This window comes from Poecilia reticulata, chromosome 1, assembly GCF_904066995.2.
Source record: "Poecilia reticulata chromosome 1, P_reticulata-male-v2, whole genome shotgun sequence".
NCBI classification, from domain to species: Eukaryota; Metazoa; Chordata; class Actinopteri; order Cyprinodontiformes; family Poeciliidae; genus Poecilia; species Poecilia reticulata.
Genome location: NC_088830.1, coordinates 33067397 through 33089280, shown reverse-complemented (window position 1 = coordinate 33089280; position 21884 = coordinate 33067397). Strand labels below are relative to the sequence as shown.

Here is a 21884-nt window from a genome sequence, read left to right as displayed (position 1 = left end):
ATTTACATGACGATCTTTAAGTGCAGCTCTCTCTGCCAATCTCACCCCAATCAACAATGTAATGCACAGACCAGCAATTAAAGACCCTCTTTTAGCTTGATGTCACATTCAGAGACCAAAACCCTATAAATTTCATTCATGAATAATTCAAACACTGGTACCTCATACAGGTCCAACATCTGGTTCCCAGCGATGCCCCTGGTTGTCTTGACATTTTCCATGGCCAAGGTGAAGAAGATCCCTCTGGTGTCAGACAGGTAGAGATTGTAGGTGTCGTTCTGGTTCCACTCCTGCACTGCTGCAAAGACCTGCTTCCCGTCGGTGCTGACGATGTGCAAATCCTTTCAGGAAGCAGCAGGAGAGATTAAGAGAAGTTATGACTGGAGGCACAGAGATGACAGATTAGTCCATCTTGACCCTGTGGGACTGGTCATGAGGTCAACGCTGTGGGATGAATGTAAATGTCTGTGGACGTACTGGACAGCATCACCTACAGTGAGAGACACAAGGACTTTTGGAAGGACAGAACACCGATTCTAATAAAACAAAGAAAAAAAACTGAAACATGCGTTTTACATCAGTCCTAACCATCAAAGTGTAAACATTCAATCTTGAGGTTTACAGACAAACTTAATTAACTGCATGATTGCTTTGTCCTGACATTTAGAAATGAAAAACTTTCAATGAGTCTCCAACATGTGAACATGCTGCAGCGTACCTTAGGCAGGGAGTATTTTGGCAGTTTGATTTGTATGAAAGCTTCTCTCTTGTAGGAGACGTAATAAGTGGCTCGTCCAGAGGTGGGAACCTTTGAGACATGAAGACAACAAATTATCTGACATTCTAGTCTAGAATTTACAGTTAAATTGAGTTTTTGCTGAAAAAAACAGTTTTCTTGGTTATAATTCTTGGTTTACCACTATAAAAACACCATAAACGGGCATCATCTGAGCCAGATGGGCTTCCACCTTATTGTGTCAGAGGAGTTTGAGTTGTCAGGTTATCAGGGGCTTTTTGTCACTGGTCGGGCAGGTTGACCCATTGCAAACGGTTCCTAGGTGAGGGACCGTTTCCATCAATGGAAACAGACGCCTGAATGTGTCACCGGGGTCCCTGTTAGGAGCCAGACCCGGAGGAGCTTGGTGCCAGGCGGGTTTTTACTCGGGAACCAAGAAACGCAGCCCTCCATCCGTGGGCAGAGAGGTCAGGTTCTCCAGAGCAGTGACCAAAGGCTGAGGGGCCTCAGCTGTCTGTCTGTCTACAGATGACTTTTACACTTATGTAAAAAATGTGTTTTGTTTCTGTTGCCTGTAATGTAATCATTTGTATCATCTGAATGTAGCCAGTTATACACTTTTGTTCTGCTTCAGGTTTTGTCCTGTTGCAGGAATATTCAGATTCTTTTAAAAGATCTTCTCGCAAGTCTATAAAATGAATATCTATACCTGTAAAAAAGGTTTAACTGTAGTGCTGGTCATTTCCTCATTTTCAAGTCGTCTTATTTTCAGTGGGTTTCAGCCTGCAGCTGTTTGTCTTTCTGAGCAGTTTCTCCAGGTGGGGATCCAGAGAGGATTCATCAGTATCACCTGACGTCAGCTCAGAAATAAACTCCTCCCCAGGTGTCAGTGAACTTGGAGGTTTCAAAGTGGACTTTGGTAAATATCTCACAGGACAATCAATAGTCTCATTATTCTTTGTCAGGAGAAATCTTTAAGTTGCCTAACCAAGCCTCATCTGCAGTTTGAGGGAGGGGAAAGTCATCCTTCATGTTGCAGACCTTTTGCAAACATACAAGCTGTTAGGAGTCTGTCTGGGGAGGCGTGTGTTGGAGAACTGTCATTAGCCTTGGGGCAACAAAGGACGACCATTTGTACACATTGAGATACAACGCGCAAAATGATTGGCCAGTTTCACAACCCAATTTTCCTCCTGATCGATAACGACATAAAATTCATTAGAGAAAAACCTTCAATTTCACAGCTTGCAGAAGAGAAACGATGTGAGCATCAATGTTGCACGACGGGGCTGATTTTGTTACTGATCTTGTAAGTGCTCTGTGTGGCTCAGAGGAGAGAAAACAAGCTTTGAGAGGCAATTCAGCAGCCGAGCTGTGAGCACTGCAGAACATTCCCACATGCAATCGAGTGAGGGAGTCGCAGATCGATGGCCAGATAACCAGCAGCAGTTTGAACTTTAAGAGGAATTGGTATGATTGATTTTCTCCCCACCCAGCCAATCCCTTGTTGGACCTTTTGTCTGTGACGCACGCATGTTAAAACGTGGAGGCAATTGGACTGAGAGTTCGTCAGATGCCTGAGAGTTGGCATGAAAGACTCAGGTCAGGTCAGACTTGACTGAAGGATCTTTAAGGAACAGCTTCATTTATTTCTCTAAAGTGCTGGAGGGCAGACGGCCGGGGGGCGAGGGTGGAGGGGCAAAGGTCCAGGTAACCAAACTGTATCCTTGAATTTCTACACGACATTGTATTTTTTTTTTCAGGTTAATGATTAGGGCTTCTGTGTTGTGAAGTTAAATTACAGAAGTTGTTGGTTATTACAATAAAGTCACAGTATTCAGGGACTGAGTGGGGGGTTCAGTCGATGAGGGAAATAAATGTTGCTCCTGGACTGACTGGTTTGCAGTACCATTCAGTCCAACATCATGCTAAGTTATTAATGAAATGACTTTGCATTGCACCAAATTATTTCAGCTCGCAAAGCTGCTTCTCCTAGACAAGCTCTATGAAAAAAGGAGATCCACTGCATTGTTAAAATATTGACTTGGTATTAAAGATTGCACCTTGTTTGCAGTTGCAGAGTGGATGAAGCGACAGAGAAAATGAAAAGATGAAGGTTAAACAAGAAGACAACGAGCCAAAGCACAAGAGGAAATTTTATCTCCACTTTGTTTGTCCTGGCCGTGTCGCAGCGACACGATGCAGTTGACCATAGGGCAGCGTGTTCCCACTTAGCTTCTCTGTCGGCTGCATGAATCCAGCAGGTCATGGTGTAAATAATGCTTTTGGATTTAACTTTTAGATTTTATTCAGAAGTTCTCCTCTTAATTGTTGAGCAGCTGCTCTTTTTATGGTCTCTGCATGGATTTGCAGGGTTTCCAGCGTGGAGTCCAACGTGTGTAAAAGAGTAAAAAAAAGGAAATTGGAGACATAAAATAAAAAGACAATTTTAAAGTCTTACATTAAAAAGTAACTGTTATATTGTTACAACGTTTCTTTATGATCATCATCACTTAAGTTTAGACCTGAACCAGCAAATCAGCAGACTAATTTGTCCAGCCTAGTTAGAACTTCAGACTACAGAGGAAGAATCGCCGTGTCTTTAAATGAGGGCAGCTTCTAAGTCGATGAGTTCTTTATTGATTTTAAACAGCCGGTTGTGCCAGGAAGAAGTGAGAGAGGACAAAGAGTTGTAGTTAAGTGGGTTATTTCATTTTCACCACACAGTATGAGTGATATTTTATCTACAGTAGTTGGAGGGCGCCTTGTATTTATGGTACTTAAACCTTTAGTACTTGCAGAGTACTGCCAATGAGGCATTCATTTAACTCTGAAGAGTTGGAGAACAGATGCTCTTAAAGTTGCAGGATCACAGCTCAGCTGTTTTAGATCAAAACATATGTTTAAATGGCCCAGTCAAAGTCCATCCATTCCATCCATCGTCTTCTGTTTATCCAACATCAAGTCAGGGAGGAAACAGGTCCAGGAGGAATCGCAGACATTCCTCTTCTGAGCAACTCTGGGGAATCCCAAGCATTCCCAGGCCAGACAGGATGTGAACTCCCGGCAGTGAGTTCAGCGTCTCCCAGGCTCTCCCCTCAGTGGGACCACATCAGCATCAAGGGGAGGCGCCATGGAGGCATCCTCTGGATGGCAGAGCTCCTCACCCCTAGAAGCCTCTGGAGGAAGCTCATTTCATCAACTCCTATCATGAATCATGACCAAAAGAACCAGATCGATGTCATGACCAAAGGTCAGGACTGGATGTAGACAGACATTAAATGAAGATCTTTGCTGATTGGCTCAGCTCTTTCTTCACCACAACAGAGCGCAGCAGCGCTGGCATGGCTGCGGGCAAAGCTCCAATCCATCTGCTTCCTTCTCCCATCACGTCTGAACTATAAACCAAGATCCAAGACTTCTGACTTCAAACCAAGCAGTGAACGCTGGAGGTCACAGCTGGAGGAAACCAACAGAACCACATCATCTGCAAAAAAACTAAGATGAAACAATGTCCCAACACCAGACGTCCTCCTCTCCATCACCAAGCCTTCAGATCCGGTCCATACACAGGTTTGGTTACAGAGGCCTGGTAGAGTCCAACACACACTGGGAACAGGCTCAACCTGTTGACACACCTGTGGATTTGAAATTACTGGGATTGGATACTCCTTAAAACACTCCATAGTCCCACATCACATCCAACTAATGCCTGACGTAGGCCAGAGAAGCAAACACTCCTGACTTTGTCGATCATCACCAGGGTAAAGACCCGGTCCACTGGTCCGAACGAAGGTTCACTGCTGCTCCTGGACCCAAGAACTATCAGTTACAGCCTCCAGTCCAACAACCTCAGACTCTCAAATGCAATTGAGAGTCTGAGGTGAGACCTGGAAATGTATGTTCATAGATGATCTCTCTTCAGTTTGACTGAGCATGAGCTCTTTAGAAAAGAAGAACGGGTAAAAATTTCAGTCTCAATATGTACAAATCTGGTGGAGATGCAGCGTGAAAGATTCACTGCTATAATCATTAAAAAAAGAGTAAAGGGAGTTTAAATCAGTGGAACCCTTTATTTTGTGTTGGTCTGTCACACAAAGTTCCAATAAGACACATTGACGTTTCTGGTTGTAACGTGAAATAGGCAACATTTCAAAGAGTGTGCATGTTTGAACTAAGCCTGGCTACATTGAGCTGCATAACGGGGACAGGCTGGAGCCCTACCTGTATGAAAATGTAGTCGTCTTGAACCACCAGAGAGCTGATGTCGATGTATCCCGGGAACGGATAATTCCGGTTGGCTTCGGAGCACATCTGAGCTCTGCATGTGACATACTGCACATCTGTCAGCCACACACACAGGCAGAGCCGTTAGAGTTGTTATTCCTCTCATGCATATTAACGAACAGAGTCGCAGCAACGCATCACCTGTTCAAGATAAGCTGAAAGCATCTCCATACTCCACCGTTCTCAATCAGATCAAAAACAGGTTTTGTGTTCTACTGTTTGTTCTCCTCCCATCCACGCAGCCTGACATTTCCTCGGTTAATTTGCTTCTCTTTGTAGCACCTAGTTATTCTCATTGCACAGATATGACAAACAAGCATCCTGTCAATCAGACAGAAAGCTTGTATCTCTGAGTTTGGTGTAAAAACTTTAGCACTTATTGTATTTCAATGGCGCTGCCATTCAGAGTTAAGGAGCTGGAAAGAAGGAGAAGCAAGATTCATTAAAACTGACGCCTAGGGTTTCATTTTGGACCCAAACTTCTTTCCTGGTTGATTATTTCCTGAACAAACTGTATTGTATTTTCTCATAAAGTCACTTACTTCCATCCGGAGTGTGAGCCTCCATGTGGACCAGATCTGGTTCTTTGTCCAGTCCAGAAACAGACCTGGCAGCGAAAACAGGAACCAATGCATGAATGCCTAATTACAAGAATTAATACATTGGAAATGAAAATATAAAGAAAGATTAGTTTAGAGTTGCTGCCAAAGAATGAATGGAGTGCAAACAAGCAGCAGAAACTGGCACAGGCCTGAATTCCTTTAACAGAGCAGAATTAATTTAAGCCCTAAAAACGAATTCCTGTTCATTTGAATTACAGATTTTCTATGAAAAAATAAACATTTTATGCTAACTAATTTCTTTATGCCTTGATTTATTGTTGCTTGGTTTAGTAGTGTGGGATTTGTGGTTATGCATATTCACTCTAGAAAACAAAACGTCCAGTCAACAGAACAAGAAGCCAGCAGAGAGATTCATTTAGGAAGAGAGAAGTACGAAAACCTACGAGAAGGTTCTGTTTCTGCAGATCAACACTTATTTTAGAGGAAGTGACTTAACTATGTTTTCATTCAGTTTGTCTGTTGGGTTTCAGTATCACTTGTTTTTGGGTCACAGTCATCCAGAGAATTATTTTTAAGTCATTTTGGTTGCATGGTGAAAATTGTTGAATTCACTCATCTGACCCAAACTGTCACCTCAAATCCAGGAAAATCAGTTTGGATGTTGAAGAAAGACTGAAGAACCTCTAGAGGTAAAAGCTGACCATGAAGAGGAATCTGCTGGACTCCAGCCTCACAGTGAAACAGCAGGGGGGCGTTGCTGATGGCAGCATCATGCTGTGGGCCTGTTTTTACTGCCATGGATGGTTCAAACTGGGGGAATGATGAACAGGGAGGACTACATCTTTAACTTGACCTGAAATCAACAGCTTGAAGCTTTGAGACAGTCTGGGGCAGGAGGTTGGTTCCAAACTGTGTTTGAATAGGAGCCTAAACTTTAAGTTCTTCATTGACGATTGAAAGTTTTCACTTTCAGCAACTGGTGGATTAGACTGAATGGCAGCTACTGGTTTCCAACTGTGACGATATTTAAAATCCCTCTGAGGTCGATGGAGCAGCCGAGCAGATCCAGCCAACTGGAGTCCAGCCTGGCTGAGCTGCAGACCCATCCACTGCTCCGGTGTCCTTGAGATGGTTTTGGCAGCAAAGGGTAAAGTCAGTGATGTATTTTGCACAAATTTAGGATCTCTCTGCAGTGGCATGGATGTAGCTCCAGATTTATGAGCAGTAGAGAGTGCAACCCAAGGCAATCCCAGGCTCAGCCAGTCACCTCAGAGAGGGAGGGGCGGAGGAGTGATGAGCTGGGCGACATTCAGTCCAACATTTGTGATGAGTGTGCACTTTCAGACGGAGTTGGTGCACCACAGGGGGAGTGAGAGGGAGGCTGAGTGGATATGAAGCGACAGGAACATCCCTGGTTTGTTATTAGTCATAGGTCCTGCTTCCAAATCTGTATGTCTGCATCATAAGAAAATTACTCCTCCTGCTTCCACTGGTTTAGTTTAAAAGAAACTCTAGACATTTATTAACCTGATATTAAGAGGAATATAAATACTGCTGGAAGCTGAATCTACAGGGTCACTGGAATGCATTTTCATCCCTTCACTTTTTATTATTTATTTTAAAATGAACATCAGTGCAGTTTTTTATTCCAAAGTGTCAGCAAGGTCAGATTTAAAATGTCCTTCATGTAGTTTTTCTACATGAAGGATATTTTATATATATATAATTTCAAAGTAAATGGTAGAATGTATTCTCATCTCTTGCTATGAAAGGTTCTTATCCCTGAGATCAGAGTCTTCTAATCCATATATATATATATATATATATATATATATATAGTATTGGGGTGACCAGCCTTCATAGGGGGCAAAGTAACAGCACTCAAGCTTAGAGAAAACCTCCTCAGCTCCAGACATCAGATGATGGTGAAGAATAGAAGAATAGCCTTCAAACACAATGCATCCCGCATATTTCTTTAGAGAATGTCAAAAATATTTATAAGAAAACAGAGTTTGTGACATAAAATGCCGAGACACAATGCTGCTTGACGCACTATTGGCTGAAACCAGTCCAAGGCTGCCATTAATCTTCCTTGTCGCTGATTGACACAAAGAGAGGGAATAAGGAAGACATAGATGTTAGCTTCTGCAGTACTGTGTCTCCACTGTGTGTATTAATGCACAATAAGGCCTGTTTGCTGTGTGAACGATCAAAATGGGAAGTTAGACACATTTTTAAAGGAGGTCTCCAGCATTTGTGGATTTTATATATTCATAATAGATAAAATAACTCAGTGGACGCTCAGTGGGTCCACTGAGGGTCGGTGACCTGAAGCAAACAAAGACCTAGACGTGGCGTTTCCACACTGCCCATCCATCCTGCCTGACCCTGACAGGATCTGGAGCAAAAAATGGAAGAAAATACTTAAAATCTGCTGTGCCAAAAAGATGCGCTGTGATTGGTGCCAAAGAGGCTTTAAGAAAAATATTAAGCTCCACATTATCAAGTTTTTGGCAATAAAAGCTGATGCACATCTTTCCCAAAAGCTATTTTGCCTGCTTTTTATGGAGTGCTGTGCCTTGATCTATGAGACAGAAGAACACTCAAACACACAATAAATCTATGAAGTAACAGAATGTGGACAAAGTGAAGACTTTCCTGAGCCACTGAAGGAGACATAAAGCTCTGGCTCATTGCGTCAAACTACAGAGATGTGCAGGATTTCTCCACCATCACTGCCAGTCAGAGGCCTTGTTCTGAGTCAAAAGCACTTGCTGCATTCCTGAGCAAACAACTTTAGAGACGAGGAATGCAGCAGCCGAGACATGAGAAGAGATGACTCACCAGTAGAATCTGTTCGGGGTGACGTGTTCGTGGATGAGCATCCATTTCCTTCCAAAGTCGACTGAGCTGTACAACTGCAGGAAAATCAGAGACACAGGGACGTTAGTTGGGTCAACATATACATCTACATCTGTCGGGTCTTTTAATCACGCCAGCTGATGTAAAACAGCCACAAGTGAGCCAGAGATGTGGCTGGTTAATTCCAGACCGGAGGATAGTCTGGGGCTATGAAGCATCCTCCAAGGAGATGACAACAGAATCGCTTTCAGCGTTAACAACCGGCCAATCAAGCTAACAGATTATGACAAATATATGCATCTCTGTTCCCTGCGGTACAAACAACAGGCTCGTTTTTTTCAGCTTACATAGCAAAGAATCTTATTTGATAGGCACGTCAAATACTGGCTACGAAACCACTTTACTCTGTTCCAGTGCAGAGGACAATGGATGCAAAAAATGATGTATGGTTCACCAGATGTGCAGGTGTAGCCTGTGGCCCAATTTCGATGTACTAATTATATTTACAGGCGCCCGGGCAACCAATTAATGACCCCTTTGTGTTTCCTAGCACTAAACTGATCGATGATGACGGAGAACCTCACATATTTCTCACTGCCTTTGTGCATCCATTTAGCCGGTACTTGTGTAGTACAGCAAATGTTCCAATTTGATGGATTTTAATCACAGCATAAATAAAAACGTAAAGATCTTTCAATCGAAAGCATCGTTTCTATACAGGCCGTCTCAGTGAGATCCAAGATCTCATGTAGAAGAGAGACTTGTTATGAAAAACAACAAACATTTGACATGAATAAACTCAAGTTTGAAGAAAAAATCAGAGCAAGTTTCAAAAGATTTCTCTTTTTGTCTTAAAAGTAATTCCAGTTGTCCCAAAGGAATCAAAGTGGATAATTTCAGATCCTGCTGTAGAGCTTAGCTTGGTAAGAAAAGAAAAAACAGCTCATTGTTTTACGCTTTGCCTCATACAGAGCTGGACCCCCCACTAATGACAAACATGACTTTTTACCCAGTCGCTCACATGTGATGCACCGGCTCGACGCTGGAAAGCCTCCGGAAACTGACTGCTCTGAAAACAACCATCACAAACACAGACGTGACGAGACAAATGGATGGCTGTCAAAAACATGTTATTCAATATTTGGAACATGCTTCCAAATATTGAATAACATATTTGAAGCTGGATGTTCATGTCCTCGGCTGCTACTGCTAAAACTACAGACAAGCTGCAATTCTAAAGAACGGTGGGAACAATCCGAGGATAACTTTATGAATGAAAATATATCGATGCATGAGTAAATACTCACCTGAGTATAAACTACAGCGGTGAGATTTACTGTTATGAATCTTTAAGGTGCAGCATGAAACTTTTATTACCTGAAATGAAAAGTTACAGGTAATAAGCCTGTAACTTTCCATTTGCACATTTAGCAGCATGCAAACGAGGGTGATTGACAGCACAGACGTTCCTCCTGGCTCTGTTTGTTTTTGACCAGGAGCTTTGCATTTTTGCAGAATGCAATAGCAGCTGAGGGAGGAGGTGGAAGAGCTTCATTCTCTCACTCATCATCTCTCTGATGCCGTACTGTCACGACATGGTGACAACTTGAATAAAGATGGAACAAACTGATTTTTTTAAAAGTTTTTTACTGCATCATGAGAGACAGAAACCAGCATGTGGAGGCAGGTGTGTTCATTCAAACAGTAACTTAACAGAGGAAAATCATTAAAACAAGATGCTTCTCAGCACTTTAACATCATCTGTTTCTGAAGAAAGTGCAGTTTTATCTTCAGGGTCTTCAACATTTTTAATATGTGATTTAAATGAAAGTTTGCAACTTATGTCTATGTCTCAGCATCCCGTCTTCACCTGCATGTGTACTTCTCATTTAAAACTATTTCCTCATCTGAGTGCTGAAGGGTTTTGAGGACAATCACATTTAGTTGAATCAGACTCCTTGCAATTCACACATCCACTCTGCAAAAAGAAAAAAGTTATTTCTCTGAAAAAAACCGTGTTTGATTTGAGCCTAAAGCAGAAAGGATGAAATGTTTGTAACAGTCCTTTAAATCAGAGGAGAGATGAGCTGAGGTCAGATATCAACCCGGCTGCTATCAGCTGATTCCAGAGATTCACTCTGAACGATCAATGCAGCATTTAACCTCTGATTAGCCCAGATTCAGTCATTATTGTCTGTTTAAGTTATTTATTTTGATGGGAATCAACAGCCATGCTCTTTAATGAAGCGGTCAAACACTAGTAAAATATTGAAAATAAATGTTGGTTTATGATAAATGCACATTAAAATGTTCCATGAAAAACAAGATAAAATGATGTAGAGTTACGTTCATGTTCATTGTAAAGCATGTAGACAGCAGGTCTCTGCTGTAAGTGAGCTCTAAGGTCTAAACCTGCAAAAATAAAGGTCAAATTTAAAAAATAAAGCAATATTAAAACATCTTCTGATGTTTTGATTTTAGTCCAAAGCAGAAAGTTATGGTTCACTTTTCCAGTTCAGCTGTGACTGATCTGCAGACTCTGTTTGCTGCTGCCATTCCTGGCCAGGATTTTTAATCTCACTGACATTTTCCTGGTGACATTAAGGTTAATAAAATATCCATGATGACAAATGCTTAACTTTTTATCAACACAACAGTTAAAAACAACGTGTCAGTGTTTTTAATCATTTAAAGCTCGAGTCCTTCGTTTTCATGCCGTCGGCTCCAGAACCAATAATAATATTGGAACATATACGTTGAACTGTAACAAACAGCAGAGGGGATCTGAGCTCAGGTCACTGAGTGAGTGTTGGTGAAGCTGGCCAACAGGCAGCGCCCTCATCCCTGCGGACAGTGACATATGACTGCAGCGGGCAGCTCCCAGCTCTCCTCCCGCCATTCATCAGGTCAATGACATCTTAAATTTTAAAGCTTCTGGGCCGTCACAAAGTAAGCTTCATAGTTTCTCCTTTCGATAAATCAAATGCATGGCCAGCTGCCACCGGAGTCGGGAACAAAAACGCTCAGTGAGGAATCACAGGAAGTGAGTTCTGTTTGTCAAGGATTCACCGGGAAGACGGAGGAGCAGGTCCAGCTGGTGAACAGGTCGAAGAAAATTATTGTCCACAAGTTGATCACAGATTTCCAAAATCACACTGGACCATTTTCATACAAACCTAATATCTAAATTAATCTTTAAATGGTTATTAGAATGTATTCCAGGATTCCAAACTGCTGCAAATGTGACTTGGTGGAAAAACCTTAAATGGATTTTAGTTTTCATTACATCTTGACTGAAAGCTTGTTAAATGACCTCCAGGTATTTTAACAATTCAACGTTTTCATCCCTCAGTAGAAAACTTTAGGTTTATAGATGTTCTCCTGTTTCATCCTGGATGTCAGGTCTGTGTGCTTTCTGTGCCTGTTAGCAATAAAAATGGGAAAAACGCTGGAAATTCTCAGTTTTTGTTTAAAGAATAAGAGACAAACAGAGGAAAACACATTACTGAAATAATTCCACATGATGTTGGTTTGGAGCTGCCCGTCTTTCATAGGTGTGATGATGATTATGATGTAAATTATTATGGATATCATTTTCAATCAAGGTCAAATGCAAGATTATTATTAATGGCAATTATTCCAGCATTGATTTTCAAATAAACATGTCATTTAAGATCATTTAAGGTCATCAATTAAGATCATGTCAATATGGATGATGACATGTTGACAATCAATACTCCATCTCTATTAGTTAAAACGTCAGAATGGGTGAAGAAAAGGTAAATTATTATCCAAATGGTTATGATTCATTTTTTCTTTCAGCTTATTAACATCAAAAATCAGCAGCAGGATCTTCACCTGATCTGGAATCAGTTTCTCTGATATAACAGGAATTTAAAAGAGTGGAACAAAACTGTCTGCAACAGATGGATTTTATTTTTCTATTTTATTTCTTACTGGTTGTTCTGTATGTTGTCATGTCTGAAGTGAGTCTCAAAACATAAGCAAGATGCCAATCAATATCAAACGTCTTATTGTGGAAAAAGTGGAACCAGTTTAACCAAATACCAGTTCAACCCAAATATATGATGTAATGTAACTGACTGCAGAAGCCAACAGACGCTCAGAGCAGCAGATGACAGAGGAAAGGAGAACTTCTTTAAAACTAAAAGAGACGTCCAGCAGAACCAGACTAAGGCAGAGCGGCCATCTGCTTCACCCAGCTGGTGGGCCGCCTTCTTCAAACACACGGCTCCAGATGAAAACCTCCATGTTTTATACAGGCTAACGCTGCAGCTCAGCAGCTGGAGTGTAGCAGGCTCCGACGCGGGCTTCTGGAGTATTCCTGCTTTGGAGAAAATATGCATCCAGCCACTTTTTTGACAAATGTTTAACAGCTTGGGGCAGATTGGCTTGGCGGAAGCAGAGAATCCAAAGGAAAAAAGGGAATTACTTCTGCTAGAGTAATCAGAGGCGTGACACAATGTTTTCATTCAACAGCTGAACATTCAGGCTCTGGAGAACGTTCCTTAAAACCAGCAGATTACTGTAAATAATGACAGTAATCAACACAGCATAGCTGAACATTAAGGAAGGAAAATCAGCCTGTAATTTGCATTTCTGCAACAAATACCTGAACAAGTTTTCTTCTGCAGATTAAATGTACAAATCTGCAGTTAGAAAAGTCTGCAGATCCCAACAAGCTGCTGCGTCTGACTGACCGGAGCCATGACCATCGATGCAAATGCAAAACAATCTTCTGAACTATATTATACAATGTATTCTATTCTTGTAGATAAAATTCCAATAAGAACATTTGTTTGTGGATCTAATGTGACAAAATGTGGGTAAAGCTCAAGAGACATGCACAGTTTTGAAACACACTATAATTAAAAAAATGTATTTTAAACGGCAGGCAGTTCAGCTGTTAAATAAAATATTTTTGTGTCTAATCTGTGATTTTTCTTCTGCTTTATTTTGCAACAAAACATTTGCTCAACCATCTCCTGTAGTGATTCCAGTTTTCCGCCTCAGTTGGTCAAATAAAACAGTGAAATGCAGCGAGGAAAGTCTCAAAGTGTCAAAGTGGCACAGATTTTCTGTAAACAGATGCTTTAAATACATGTTCAATATGTAATATTTAGAGTCAGAGGTTTTAAAATAAAGACGACAAGACCTTAACGACATGTGAACAAGTGTTTTTTTCTACCAAATTATTCATGTTAATCGAGATGCAGGAAAATGCACTTTAACATTGTTTACACTCAGAATCATCAGAGCGGAAACTAACATCCCAACCTCCACCATCAGAGCAGAAGTCTGCGAAGGCCACATCTTACAAGAAATTAATTCCAGGCAGTGCTGAATTTATTTTTTTATTTTTTTATCATGTTTAAACATCAAACCTTTGAGTTTCTGCGGTGCAGGAGCAGGAATAATAACCAGGCTTGTTTCACCGCTTTTAGATGAAGAGTTACGTGGGGATATTGGATTTCAATACACACGGATGCAGTAAATGTTGCAGTGTGTGTGTGTGTGTGCGTGCGTGTGGGCGTGTGTGTGTGTGTGTGTGTTTGCAGCTGTAACTTGTGATTTACAGCAAATCAACACAGAGAAGTCAAGCATTCAAACCGGTGGAACCAAAATGAGAAGCAAATTGATTCCAAACCTGGTTGATCACAGAGAGCTTACATACACCGACAGATGAAGGTCAGGCATTTTAGATTTTCTATACTTAAACCTGTGCCAGGAATGCATAAGGCCCATCATTTAAAGGCCGGAGTAAAGTGCACTTTGGCTGGGGATGAAATATGAATCAGAATGAAAGATAAATGATGGCTCTACCGCAGCTGTCAGCCCTGGAAATCAATTTAAAAAATGGCGGTGCAGAGACTGTCCCCTGTGGACGAACTGACAGCAGTTCTCAGTTCCAGGAAAGCCTGCGCCGCATCCCAGAATGCAAAGCTGACACTACTGCTGCTTTTCTGCTGCACCAATGACATGTTAGCTGCAATGCTGCTGCAGACTGTCACCACCAGACAGAATATGATCACACGTTTCCCCAAGTCTCAGTATGAGCTGTGAAACATGGACTAACATGTCCTCAGAAGGAAAGTTAGACAGTTTGGAAGCAGTCAATCAGCAACAGATGGACGGTCTTTAACCCAACACGCCCAGTCAGCTGCATCCAGCTGCTACAGATGTGACATCTGGATGAGAAATGAGATATCATGAGTCTGGCTGGAAGTTTCTGGAAGTTAAAGTGGATAAAAATGGATTTTGCCCCCACTGCATTTTCAGATTCTCCACTTCAATGGATTTTTGTTGTTTCCCATAGCAACAGATGCAGATCAATCACAGATGCAAGACTGATGCAGGTCATGTTTGTAATCTCTGCTTTTACCCCCAGTGTATATCTATTTTCACTTTTTCGGTCCTGACAATTAAATGAATGCATGAATTGAAAAGAATGCATGAATATGCCTATTAACGACATATAGCAGCATTACATATAACGCAAGACGAGACCAACAGATTTGCTATTTGCTAAATGCCAAAATAAAAAACAAACTGAGAAAACTTTGAGATTTCTTTCACCGTCTTCAAATTCTGAAGTTCACATCCATTTCTGACTTTATGGGCACTTGTCATGAATAAAGAGAGGTAAACGCCAATGACAAAAGACTTTTTAATATTTCATTGTGAACTAAACACCCATCTGTCGCCTCAGACAGACCCACACTCACACCTTCACTCAGCAGAATTAACCCAACATGCACTTCCTTGACCTGAGGAAGGAAGATGGCGTTCCCAGAGACAAACCCATGGGGGCAGCATGCAATATTCACACGCAAAGACCTTAGATGACAGGATCTGCTCTCTGTAAACTAAATAAGGAAATCATCTTTAAAACAGCAGAATTTGTTCCAGCGCCAGAACCATTACTGACCCAAAAGAACACAAATGTCGCTGATCCAAAATGGCTTTGAAACTATTCCATGGACCAACAAAACAAACGCGGATCATTTTAAAGATCTGGTGTAAAACTAAGACCATGTTTCAGAACCAGAACATGGTGATGGGAGAGGAACCGTCTGTGCTGCTTCTCCGATTCATAACCTGGACTATTAATGTAACAACATCTTTATTACTTCTGCTCTCTAGCAGGAAGCCTGGAGAAGAACGCCTGGCCATCAGCTCAGATTAAACCCACTAGGATTATTCTGCAGTTAAAATGAGAACATTGTCAGGCGAGCCGTGTGAAACCCAGTCCTGCTAATGTTTACCCGTTTCCGCCACGCCCCAAAAACATTACGAATGCTTCTGTGCCTCTGAAACATTTATAAAACAAACTGTACATTAAACCAGATATTTGCAAAATGTGTCTTTCTTTTTCTCAGACTCTCAATGCGACTCCCATCAACCTCCATTAAGCAGTGGTGATGCTGTCTATTAAATGTGAAAGACTTCATTTGTGTCTGTTGACCTTCACTCCCTCCATTGAGTTACCGTCGGATGATTTGTCTGTAGTGATATTGCTCCAGTTACGACGCCAGCATTTATGCTCTCTGCACTCTGCTCTAGATGTGCCAGCTTCCCGTAAATCAAATCATTTACATACCCATCTCCAGTCTGTTTGTGGACCAAATTACATCCAAGTCGGACCATTGCTTCTGGGTGCTTAAAATGCTGCTGTAATGTGTATTTCATTAAAGATGCATGTAGAATAATGATCAACGCAGCAGCTGGGAACAAAGAGCAGCAGAACCTGCTCTAATGAACGGTTTAAGCTACTATATACTAAATAAACTATTTACAACTGAAACACAATGTCTAATTTATAGACAAGAAGTCATTTTGTGTTACTTCTCTCTGAAAAATAAAACAACAGAAACAAGTGTGTTTTATTTTCATATTTGGGTCATACCTCTGTTCATCGTAAGATGTTTTCCACTGACACACAGCAGAAAATAAAACACAGCCTTGTTTGGTTGCAGCGCTGCTGCAGCAACACTCTGCGCCCTGAAAAGCTTCCTGCAGCAACATCAAAGCACCACCGCTCTATAAATACAGAAAAGTTCTGAGGAAAGGATCAAGACTTTGGAATTATGGAAATAACTGTTGCATTATAGGACCCAGTGTCCCAAACAATTACTGTGAGTCACTTTTATAACTCTTAATTAAGTCTCTCATAAATTCTTGATGCATCTGTGTACAGCGCTGTAAATCAAACTGCTCCTCCTGGCACCGCCTGGGCACATCCTGCGTGGAGGGGGAGTGAGCGATGGTTTTATGTCCCGCGATTTATGGAGCCGGCAAAGAACACAAGCATAAGGTCCGTCCTGCATGTGGACGGAGGGGCAACACAAACGACACTCAGACTCTGTTCTGCCTGACAGGAGCGAAGACCAACAACTTCTGAGGTTTCTGAACCAAGAAGAGATCCAGTCAATCAGGTCTCCTGCATGGCATCAGTCTGTTTCCAGGCCAACCTGGATCAAACACAGAACCTTGAAAAGTATTCACACCCCCAGAACTTTTACACACTTTGATCAGGATACACCAACAAACTTTGTGATTTTATGTGACAGACCAATTCAAAAACGTCTTATTTGTTCAAAAACCAAATATACATTGATATGCATTAATAATAACTGACTTGCCCTGTTTACCTTCTTGGGGCTACAACCAATCAGTACCAAGGAGAATGAACGTCTCTTCCCAACTGGCTGCTTTGCAAATTGCAGCCAATGGACCTTACCACAGGGACAGCGTTTCATTGGCTAATGCCCATTTTACGTCACCGCAGCTATCAAAGTTTTTGTGCCAGGATTCGAAAAAGAATGGTTCTCCGTCAGTGGAGTATCTGTACAGGCGATGTCAGGTATCCTGATTGTGTTTGTGGAACTAAAATTCACAGATTTCCAAAATCTGAAACGGAAAGCCTTGCTTGGATCAAAGTTTGTGCACGACCGTCGTAGGATCAATAAGAAGTGTCTGCTGGTGTAAGTATTATTGCTTTGCTTTATTTGTCTTTAGTGAATGGAAAAAATAAAGTCAATAATAAACACATCCATTATTAAAACCTTTTAGCCAAGTACAACATAATGGCAGTACCGATACAACTTCTACATCCTGAAGCCTGTCTGTTACAGCCTTACGTTAGCTGAACAGATCAATATGCAATGTGTACCGTATCTGACATACATTAAAGATTTAATTTCACCTGAAAAGGCTTTTTACTAAACTGTAATCGTGTTAGCCACGCTAGCTTTTACTAAACTGTAATCGTGTTAGCCACGCTAGCTTTTACTAAACTGTAATCGTGTTAGCCACGCTAGCACCGAGTACCGTGTATAAGTCCTAGGCACATTCGAACCCTCAAAGCCATGAATGCCCGACTTACCCAGCCTTGCAAGAACAACAGCCATCAGTGATCTTGTCCACAGCTATATTTATGCTGAGGGTCTGAGGATCTGCTGTTTTCCTCATCGACTGGTAGCATTTAGCTGCAACTCGCACAATGTTGGAGGCATTGCGTGGTTCAAACACCTTGATGTCGTCCAAAAAAGATGACATGAACTTGTTGGTTCCCTTGTCGTGGCTGATATTTTGTGAAAATCCGGCAGAAATGCTAAACTAATCGACTCAGAAATACTCTGCAGAGAACAAAAAATGCCATGTTTAGACATTGGAGCTAAGCTGTTAATGTGAGACATGAAGTCACGTGGGACTTTCGAGGGGCGTTTCTGGGCGGAGCTTGGTAAGGTCCATAGCGTGTAAGGTAGCATTGTGTCAAGTTATTTCAGCTTCCCATGCTGTGCTTTCTTTCCAATATTTCAGATATGCTCCATGAAAATTCCACTAATAGACACATTTTTCATAAAAACTGGAAAACGATGGGCTGGGGATCCAAAAGCATCTTCTTTCACAACTTTGAAACTGTTTACCAATTTTACAAGGAAAATACATCAAATTATTTCATCCACCAAAAAAAAAAACTTTTGCTCAACATTTCCTTGCTTCTCTTCTTTTGGTCCCTCTTCAATCCTAACGCTGTGAGATTTAATGTTTTATTAGAGTTGACTGCTTGTCTCATAACAGCACAAATCCTTCTGGAAAAGGTTGTTCTGCCAAAGTAAAGTAAAACATTTGTTTGCTCAGATCTGTGTGGATTCTTGCGTTTCACATCTGCTGCTTGTTTGTACCAACAGACCCGGTTGCCCTGCTGTGACTCTGCAGATTCTGAGAGGCCACAACAAGAGAGCTGCTGATTAATTTAGTGTTGACACTGTTCCTGAGCCATGTGATGGGTGGAAATCCAGAGCTGGTGTAATCTCAGAGTTCAGGCTCAGGTCAGATGAGATCAGGCCGAGTTTAAAGTAGCCTGGAGTGTGTGTCAGTCCCTTCTCCTGGCCTGAAGTTTCTCTACTACTGACACGCAGCAGAGACTCTCAGCCTTGAGGAAGACATTACTGATCTGAAGCACACTTTTAGAAGAAGAAACTGTAATTTTTAGTGTAAATTGACTGTATTTATCAGAGCTTCTGAACATCTTGTGTTGCCATCAAACAACACTTGTGCTGACGTTTCCCCTTGTTGCCGTGGTGTCCTGAAAGCCGCCATTTGTTTTTCCCATGAAGCACGTCCAGCTGATCTATTGTCTACTCCTCCTGCCCTCGTTGTCTGAACGGTGTTGTTGAGCTGGAGCCAAAGAGGCTGCTCAGCTGCAGCAGAGCATTTCTCATCCCGGTGGCTCTCCAGATGGCAGGTATCTCCACCGTGCAGCTCGCTGCGTCCCGGGCTGCGGCGGGTCGGCCGCGCTCCACCGAGCCGAGCTGGACCCTCCCTGCCAGGACGCCTTTAATGGGCTTTAATGTGGAACACATGATGGGGCCACGCAGGCGGCGCTCTTTGGAGATAATGAAGAGCCTTGTTACCCAAACCTGCACAGCAACTCACAGCACGATGTTTCCACATTCATATGGAACAACTGTCTTATGGGTGGTCCTGCAGTTCATGCTCATGTAGAACATGGTTCTTTAAAACTTAGAGACTTTAAGACTTTGCAACGCTTCATTATCTCCAGATAAGAGAGCTGGACTGTAAGACTGAGGGAAAGTCAAACAGGGACACGTTGTACCTGTATGTCAGCCGGAGTCCTGAACATCCTGCTCATATTTGTTCTCTGCTAACTTTAAGACAAGAGACTTAAAATTACTGCAAACATTTACTGCTGTAACATTAATTATGCACAATACGCAGGCACAGTTTTTGTTAGAAGTGTTTCTTTTTCTGCGCCTTCAATTTTTTGAACAGCAAGTTTAAAGCAGTCGTTGGAAGTTGGATTTTTTTCATATAGCTTATAAAATATTGTGGTGAAAATGTAGTTTTGGAAGCTGAAATAGCTCAGCTCAATGCTACGTGATTCACCATTTCCTGGTGTTGGCAAATCAGCCAATCAAAGAGCATCCTTCATTTTTCTTGGTGATGATTGGCTGAACCACAAGAGCAAAGATTAGGGAGACTGTGGATGTTTCTGCTGTAGTGTTAATGTTCCACTGTGTGTATTAAGGTCCATGTTTGAGTTATTAAAATTAGCAGTGGGAAGCGATTTAGAGGGGGTTCATGTGTTCACAGGGCAGCTGTGGATCCTGCAGATACCCTGGAATAACTTTGATGGAGAATAACATCTCTTATCAATCTGATTTACTTTAGTGGTTCTCAGACCCCACAGTAGTTGTTCATGACCCCAAGAAGGGTCCTGACCCACCTTTGGGAACCACAGAAACTCAGAATCCAGAGAGAGAATCAAACATCTAGCAGAAGAAATGATTTGATTTGTATGAAGTTTCTGTCTGACTGGAGAAATGAAACGTCTCCTGATCATTCTTCACAGAACCAGAGGAGAACTTGTGTTCCCCAGCAGCCTTACAGCTGGAGTCAGCTTAGAGGAACGGCTGGGAGTGAAGGAGCTGCAGCTTCTAGCTCATAAAATGACGTCTCATAAACAATGAAATTGGATTATGATCCCTCTGCAAACAAAAATATTGAACATATGACAACAAAAGAATTATGTCCACCTCACAAAATCCTATGGCAAATATATTTTCTTCTGCTTTTTCTGTAAAACTTAACAATTCATATTATGTGACAAAGACAAATAAAAAAGCTTTAATGAGCTTTGCAAATTAATGTTTGGTTGCAAATCAGAATCATGTCCAGGATCCAGTTCTGCAGTAAAACTACAGGCATTAAATCATAACCCTGATTGTCTGTTCAGGGCAGACATGAAGGATCCGACCAATCAGCGGTAAATTATGCAACTCAAAGATCTGCCTGAATAACAAACTATCACCTCCACACATTTTAAACTCTAAACCTAAACCTAATCATCAAAAACAGAAACTGTTTACTTGTGATCAAGCTCCACTGAGTCCAACACAAACAAGACGTTTTAAAACATCTTTAGGTTTACAGTCATTTTTAGAAGGTTGAAGTTCATTTTGCAGCTGAGTGGAAATATTCTGGATTCTTCGGGTTTTTCTCCTCATAACACTGCTGACCCAGACATGAACACACAAACTGGATGTTTTTGTCCTGTTATATCTTCTTGATTGGTTCTGATTAGGACCAGAAACAGCAATCACTGTAATTATTGACTTATCTGCTGATTATTTTTCTTATTAAGTGATTAATCCCTTGTCTAACCTACAAGGTGACGTCCTTTTCTTCTTCATTCTCACCTGCCGTCTCATTTTCATGCAGATAATCATAGAAATGCACAAGCACCTAACTTCAAAAAAAGATATTTTGTGATCAGTTCTTAACATTTAAATCCACAGGTTGAACACTGGATGAATCTCCATTAGTCTTTGTCCCATTGAAACGAGTCGATTTGTCTGTTCCCCACCAAATCCATAGCGCTTAAACATTTCCACATTTCAAACATCACAGTCAAAAACATCACAGTCTCGTTTGCCTCTGACAGGTTTCCTTCCTGGAGACAGATTTAGCTCCATCCATCTTTCCATCAACTTTTCCCTGATCCTACAGAAGGAAAAATCCCCAAAGCATGATGCTGCCACCTCCAACAAACCTCTGAGGCCTTCACAGAAGGATTTGTCTGTGTTAAATCTGGACTCTGCTAACTGATTAGCTAAATTTGGAAGTCAATTGGTTGCATTTTATTTAGGGGTATCAGAATCTTTAAATTAAACACAATGAGATTTTGGTTTGACCAGATTTCATTTGGATTATCAGCAGCAGATCTGATGATGCCTTATGTGGAAGATGCAGCCAGATGCCATCATCACATTGTGTAAAAAGCAGCTTAAACAGCTGAATGTCTACATTCTCTAAGACGTTCCAGCTTCTATTCACATTATCTATAAGTAGCAAAAAGAATCAGAGGTTTAAATTAAGAATCGCATTAA

The 21884-nt window shown here is 41.5% G+C and overlaps 1 protein-coding gene across 3 annotated transcripts in view; it reads right to left on the bottom strand.

Annotated features, from left to right (window-relative positions):
• Positions 1–21884, bottom strand: part of sorcs3a (sortilin related VPS10 domain containing receptor 3a) — a 225158-nt gene that overhangs the window by 52399 nt on the left and 150875 nt on the right. For all 3 annotated transcript variants that reach the window (XM_008422187.3, XM_008422206.3, XM_081611734.1), the window contains exons 5-9: positions 8431–8504; positions 5566–5630; positions 4961–5079; positions 719–808; positions 162–341 (exon numbers count right to left, since the gene is read on the bottom strand). In XM_008422187.3, the coding sequence (XP_008420409.1) occupies positions 162–341; positions 719–808; positions 4961–5079; positions 5566–5630; positions 8431–8504 (528 nt within the window). The remainder of the gene's footprint in view (positions 1–161; positions 342–718; positions 809–4960; positions 5080–5565; positions 5631–8430; positions 8505–21884) is intronic.